This window comes from Manduca sexta, unplaced genomic scaffold, assembly GCF_014839805.1.
Source record: "Manduca sexta isolate Smith_Timp_Sample1 unplaced genomic scaffold, JHU_Msex_v1.0 HiC_scaffold_2296, whole genome shotgun sequence".
Classification (NCBI taxonomy): Eukaryota; Metazoa; Arthropoda; class Insecta; order Lepidoptera; family Sphingidae; genus Manduca; species Manduca sexta.
This window is the reverse complement of record NW_023593246.1, coordinates 1-7467: the sequence shown is the minus strand read 5'-3', so window position 1 is coordinate 7467 and position 7467 is coordinate 1. Positions and strand designations below refer to the sequence as shown.

Genomic DNA, 7467 nt, shown 5'->3' with positions numbered 1-7467 from the left:
TCGATTCCTGAAAAAAATTAAGTAATTTGAAAAATTAATCGGATTAATTTTAATTCCAGTTAATTCATTCGTATTTTGTAAATTATATCCCCTATTTATTGTATGTATATTGTATAATAAATACGGGTAAAGTTTTTCAATAAAAAACAAAATCTAGTAAACTTACAAAAAAAGAGTATCAAACACATTTAAACCTAATAATAAATAAAGAATCTAAATATTTCGTTTTTATATTCCATTACGATTAATTTAAATATAAAAATATATTCATACCATAACTCCAAAGAAACGACAGAGCGTATCAAAGGAATTTCTAGACAGGAAAATCTGGTGGAAACTGTGATGGTGTAAGCCCCCGATCCTGGGAAGATGAGCCAGTCCAGAGCCACGCACCGTGGTAGGAGGATCGTGTAGTCTTGCATTATACGATCCTCGGAGTCGCAGCTGGGACCCCATAACGTGGCTTCCTCGAGAGGCCCCATGTCATTTTCCGTTGATCGCTAAAATAAATTCATATGTTTTGCTAATATGCTTAGATAATTGGATAAACAATGTATAACATTACCTATATAATATTATAATATGTAGAAGATATTGATTGAAAATTCCCAAAGATATGACGTTTAATACTTCATAAATCGAAACACTTACACACACACATACATAAATAGACTTAACATCGCCATATCGGGCACACATTCTAGACTCCCAGTTGATATTGAGTGGAAAAACAATATCACTTTGCCCAACCCGGGCATCGAATCCGTGACCTCAGCACCGTAACGTAATACAACTACGCCAACGAGGCAGTCAATGCATGCAATTAAATACTAACCCAACCTTCACATTATACTAGACTTTTCTTACAGTTCTGACCGCGTGAATCTTTTATTTCTGAGATAAAAGTCTCGGTATATATTTGTGATAAAAGCCTATATGGTCAGGAGTAATGTAGGTTCCTATTAGTGTTTTTTTCAAAATCGGTTTAGTAGTTCCTGAGATTAGTACGTTCAAACAAACCCTTATATATTAACGTACATTTATGGACAATAGTAACATTTCAATATTAAATGGCACCGCAAATTGGAAAAGTTGGAACGAGTGAACAATGTTACTCGAGTATTGGTTTACACAAGACAATGACAAGTCTTGTCAAGGGCTAATACATAGGTCAATAGAATATTCGATCTACCAAATTCGCTTTACTTTCTTATTAATATCTGCTCGTCATAACTAACTAACAATTATAGTTGGAGTTAGTCAATTTATTGCATTTGACAACTAATGACATTATCTATATAAAACTGTCACAAATCAATGAATCTACATTATATAGAAAAAATAATAATTTGGGAACGCTTTATTACACAACGGTTTTTAGAATTTCTGTCTGCCTGTATGTTTGTATACATACCATGGAAAAACTAGTGCATGGTATTGAATGCAGTTTTCACCGTTGTATTACTAGAGGTCTAACTTAAAATATAGGCTTAAATTTATCTTGTGAAAATATAAAGCGTGTAAAATTATAAAACTAAAAATATAGGCTTAAATTTATCCTGTGAAATTATAATTAAGCTGATGGTAAGCGAAATAAGTTTCAAATAGAGTATCTATTGACTGATTATTGAGAGGCGATAATCCGTCAACAGTCGATACAATTATGCTGGCCTCTTTCAAATCTAGTATACAGATTGATCCTGGAACGCGACACACTAACATGTTCGCTATCCGGACGCATACAAATATCCTACCAGCAATTTATTTAAAACAACGAATTTGTAGTAAAATGTGTACAAAGATATATTTTTTATGGTCATGACGGTTATCAATCGATGAGCTAAATTCTATCATGGTTTGGTTGTTAAAAAATACTTACTTTAAATTTTTGGGATAATGCCATTTCTCAACATCTCGCAGGCATCCGTACACACCATCGTCTATATATATCATGTTCATTTGTTTTCCGTCTTTTATCGACTGAAATATGTAAAAGAATTAAACATCCGCGTGTTTAAAATTTAGCTTAAAAAGTTTATACGACACCGTGTCGTTTTGTGATTGGTTGAGAGGCTATCACGTGACTGACGAATTAGTTTAATTAAACATCAGAATAAAACAACATCGACTTACGAGTCGCGTTTTTGTGATATAGTAAGGCTGTAAACTTCTTATTTCCTGTTAGAATAATTCGACACTTGATTTAGATGCCTCAAGCAATAATCATGAAAACCAATTTTTTATAAAATAACCTTCGGACGTCCAAGATGCCACAACAAGAAGGTTAGGATCATGTTTGCTGGTGCACAAGAGTTGTCATTGTGGCGGGAAACTACCTCCAATTAATTTTATATCTGGAAATCGTGAGACGATTTTTACAGTTCCAGCTAACATTCTCCGAAAAATACTAGTTTCCACTTTATGATTTGAATTTCACTAGACTTGTGAAAAAGTGGATCTTTTTCAATCATAGAACAGAAATACTAATTCGCACTAATCTTCATTTATTAAAACGTAACGAAATGTACAATTAGCACGATACGAACTTTTAATTATTGTAGTAATGAGACTTTCATGAGAATTTCTTCAGGCGAGTTGGATTTATCCACTGTTTATTATTCATTGTAAGGCAGACTTGAGCAAATTAACTCGCGCGTCCGCCATTATGACAACTAGCCTTTTGGCGCCACCGCAGCCTTTGTTTACAATTAAATTGTTTGAGTGAGAATTGCGGAGTTCTGCACTTGTTTTAAAATGGAATTATAAAGCGTTTTTCATAAAACGTATTTAAAAAGTAATTTTAAAAAGAAATGGCATTTGTAGAATATTTTAGTAAAAAAATACATAATGTGGAGTTTGGACACAATATTTTCTTAAATTTTATTTCCTGACTAAACTTGCTTCAGACAAATGTGCGATTTTCTGAAATATGAATTGAAACTAGTTGATTTACATTTCTTACCCTTCGAACATTATTGATGCTGCAGTACATTGTGAAAGAAGAATCACTAATGTATCTCCCAGGCTCGGAGATGATTTGAATACTTGGATCTGGGAACAATTCGGCTACAGCAGCTGTGATTAGTTTCGAGACCTGAAGAGACAAATATACATCCTAAACTCTTAGGCGAAGATCCTTACACATTATAAATGACACAGGGTGGCGAGGAACACTTAATAAGTTATAAATAATTATGAGAAAAATGTAACATGAAGTACTTAATAAATTTCCTAATCGACAGTCTATCTGAAGTCAATCACAAGTATGTAGCTAATATAATAAATGAAAACAACGATAATGTTAAGGGGCGTATACTTGGCCTTCCTACGCATAAAGGTCATTTCTTCCGCGAAGACGCGTCCCACCACTTTTAGGCGGGCGTGTTGCTGGGTGTCGCAGAGTAAGGGAACAGATCCAAGCTGGCTTCGATGCTATCCATCGTAGTGTGTGTGTGCACTTATGCTGTTCACGCACACTAAGCGATTGGGGATAGTAGTGGGGCGCGTCTTGGTCCTCTACATGACCGTTGGTAATAGTAAGGACTTCTATATCAAATAAGATCCTCAAATAATTTACAAGTGGCAAGGGACTATTAAGTCCATCGATTACCTGGTCAATACAATCCGTTCTCTCACTAAGAAATCCACCGCCGATGTCCACGATTTTCATTTCTCGCCCCGCTGTTGCCTCGTGGTCGAATAGAGCTCGAGCGTGTTGCAGCCCTGTCACATAGCTTTCAGGAGACGAACAAATGGAACCGACGTGGAATGCTACTCCTACCACCTGTGACCAACAAAATGATATTATTTTATAGTAGAATTTGTTAGTAGCTACTAACATAAGTAGTGAGTGACTGGCAACTTTAAGAGTTTAAGGAGTAGCTCGCGCTTGACAACAATTATATTAATTAAACTCATTGTGGTGGTAGTCTAAGTGGGACTAGAACGTATAGTGACTAATGTCAGCAGATTCAAAACCCAAGGACATGCACCTCTGACTTTTCTAAAGTTATGTGTTTATTCTTTGTGAATTATCGCTTGCTTTAACGGCAAAGAAAAACATCGTGAGGAAACCTGTACACCTCCTCACTAGGCCAGCGTGGTGGACTAAGGTCTAATCCCTCTCAGTAGTACAGAAGAGTCGTGCCCAGCAGTGGAAAACCATATAATTCAGAGATTATATTATATATTAAATTCATTTTACACTGTAGACTAAATGACTGTACTGGATGGGACTGATGGTACTGTAGACTCTACATTAAAATGATTTTAGCGTGCCAGCAAAATACATTATTAACTACTTTAATAACTTCAATTAAATCCACTTTATTATTAAATATTATTTCCCTCTGATTATTCGGCATTCAAATTGTAACTTTTACTCACTTTTAAACCAAGGCTAGCTGCTTCTTCCAACAGATCAATAGCTTCTTTATCAAAATCACATCCGAACTTGTCTCCTAAAGCAACTTTGCAAACGCTGTCCACTCGGATGCGGATAAGAAGTCTGGAAATGCGTAAAATATTATGATAATCTTTTATACGAAACTAGGTTTAATGATTTTTAATGTTTACGCGAATGTTAGACATTGAGATAAAACTTTTTGTCGATGTTATCGCAGTTTTTATATTATAATTTTCTTCTGATGTTTCACAGCATTGTCAGCCTTCGTGGTTAAAATTTTGTCGATTTTGTTTAAAAATTATGATATAAAAAACTGTGATAAGATCCATACAATAGTTTTTATTTCAAGGAAACTAGATCTTTTATCTATTTGCATTTGAAATGAAGTTAACGCTATTTATTTTATTCTACGCGACATGTTTGCATGTTAATTAAGGTTGTTTGTTTAGTTTATAGTAATTACACAGACGGAGTAGATTTGTTAAGTATTTTAATTATGTGTACTTATTAAGTAATAAATCTCAATGAATAACAAAAAATCATTCAATTCCTGTAGACATAATATAAAAGTCACAAAACAGATAAAGGATATTAGTTACAAAAAATGAGAATTACGAAATAATAATATTATTATTATGAATATCTATCAAGTCTGGATGTTTGTTATAATATCATAAATCAATCAGTAATCAATATAAGATCAAGTTTATAAGAATGTTGTCTCAATTAAAATTTAATCCCATTAAAGAGTATCCAAAAGATTTTTAATTCAGAGAAAGCCTTTCATATGGACAGACTCGTAGCCAAAACCCATGCCTTTGTATGGTCTCCCAGGCAAAAACTAAGAACGCTTTCGCAAGCATGGGCAAAATTTTTATCAAACCACTATCAAAACACTCTTACAAATTTCGTGTCGAAAATCCTAAGTAATTGATATTATGATATCTAATACAGCGAATACCATAACTTTTAGGGGTACTTAAGTAGTTGAGAGGGAAGTTAATTAATTGCGAATATATTATTAGTACTAGCAACGCTTGGAAGAGTAAAAACCATATTTACCCCCGTATTAAGTATTAATAATAATATATAAGTATACAATATATAAGTATATAATACAAACGAGAGCGTGTTAAGCACCGCACAACTGCCTAGCAAAATCGCGATACTACGTCAGAGACGTCTGCGTTGGCTAGGGCATGTGCATCCGCATAAGCCCCAATCACGTTTGCCCAGGCAGATACTTTTAGCCGAAGTAGCACATGCTAAGCGCCCGGTAAGGTCGTCCAATACTTAGGTTTAAAGATAGTGTGAAGCGGGACATGGTATCTTTTAACATGGATCCAACCAAGTGGGAGGAAGAGGCGGTGGACCGGGTCAGATGGCGTAAATCCGTAGCTGACGGTGTTTCCGCTCACGATAAGGCCTGGTTTAAGCAGCTAGCCCACAAACGCGAAATTCGGCGCAACTACGCCGTTTTACCACCCCCATACACAAATACAGAAATCCGCTGCCAAAACTGTGGTCGTATCTTTCGGGCTAGAATCGGTCTGATAAGTCACCAGCGTAGGTGTATATCGTACCTCGCATCTTCTACGAAAGCTACTTAATCATCTCACGTAGATGTTAATTGCCAATGATGATGATGATAAGTATACAGGGCTGATATTATTATATTATTAATAATAATTATATTAATTTATACTTGCCCACTGCTGAGCACGGGCCTCCTCTACTACTGAGAGGGATTAGGCCTTAGTCCACCACGCTGGCCTAGTGCAGATTGGTAGACTTCACACACCTTCGAAATTCCTACGAGAACTTCTCGGATGTGCAGGTTTCCTCACGATGTTTTCCTTCACCGTTAAAGCGAACGATAAATTCATAATAGAATACACACATGATTTTTGAAAAGTCAGAGGTGTGTGCCCTTGGGATTTGAACCTGCGGACATTCGTCTTGGCAGAACGTTCCACACCCAACTAGGCTATCGCCGCTTCAGTATTACTTGGGTTAAATCTAGATTTTCTATTTCACAGCTAGGAGACGTAACTTTACACGTGCATCGGCCAGTGTTCAACGAGTTTCTTAAGTTCGTACGAGGTGTCGAACGTCGTATGCCGCACTCCGGACTTTCGAGCGTACGCCATCTGTTCTGGAGTTTTGAGGTCATCGCGTAGATAATTCTCCTAGAAAATAATATATTTGTAAAATGTTATCGTATTGCTTTGATGTCTTTCTTATTGTAGCATTTGTTCCTGATTGTTATGTTGGGCGGTTGATAATATTATAGTTAATATTGACTTCAATTTACAGCGACATATTTATAAAATTACATACACCTACTAAAAAACAGTTACTGATGACTCAACATAAGACACTGAATACAGCCAAATGGAACGAATGCTTTTTACTTGTTCCCACGTCCTATCCAACTACCTAAAGAAGATGCTATAATTTACTCATAAGGAAAGCTTACAGATATTATTTTAATTAAAATAAAGTATTTACTTACGTAGGACAGACGTTCAGTTTCCTCAACTTATAAATTTCTCCAGGCGATGCACAATCAAAGCCGATTCCTTGTGATATCGCCAATTTCAACATCATTTCTGTGTCGTTACATTTCATTGCTAAAAATTGTAATGTATCACATTCTAAATAAGTTAATTAAAATTCTTAAACATCTAGCCAACTAAATAATCCTAATAAATCCTTTCTTAATATTGAGTTAAAAATTTGGATCTCCGTCTCTTCGGCATATAAAGGAACCATGTTTTCTGATTATGGCTGTGTGCCTTTTCATAAACACTTCTTTTATGCTTTGATCTCTTTTATATAAAAGAAACAACCATTTACTGACACTAAATCTGGCCATATTTCACATTTATTCTTACCGTAAAATATTTTAACACGAGGCATCATATCCTTGAAATGTTGGATTCGTCGGAAGGCCTCGTCCATGTTGAAAATGAAAAAAGGTTGCTTCTGCAAACCACCCTCGATCATTGCCCTGCCAACGTCTTCTGATGACTTGTCGCTCAGGACAAATGCTGGGCTGG

At 35.5% G+C, this 7467-nt stretch overlaps 1 protein-coding gene across 1 annotated transcript; it reads right to left on the bottom strand.

The window, feature by feature from the left end:
* Positions 1-300: 300 nt before the first annotated feature.
* Positions 301-7462, bottom strand: LOC119192053 (ornithine decarboxylase-like; the record flags this gene model as incomplete). The annotated part of the gene is given in 9 exon segments (XM_037445901.1): positions 301-500; positions 1880-1980; positions 2963-3094; positions 3611-3784; positions 4387-4507; positions 6464-6572; positions 6575-6594; positions 6921-7038; positions 7303-7462. Coding segments are annotated over 9 exon segments (1014 nt in total), but the record flags the coding sequence as incomplete, so codon positions are not given.
* Between the last annotated feature and the right edge of the window lie 5 nt (positions 7463-7467).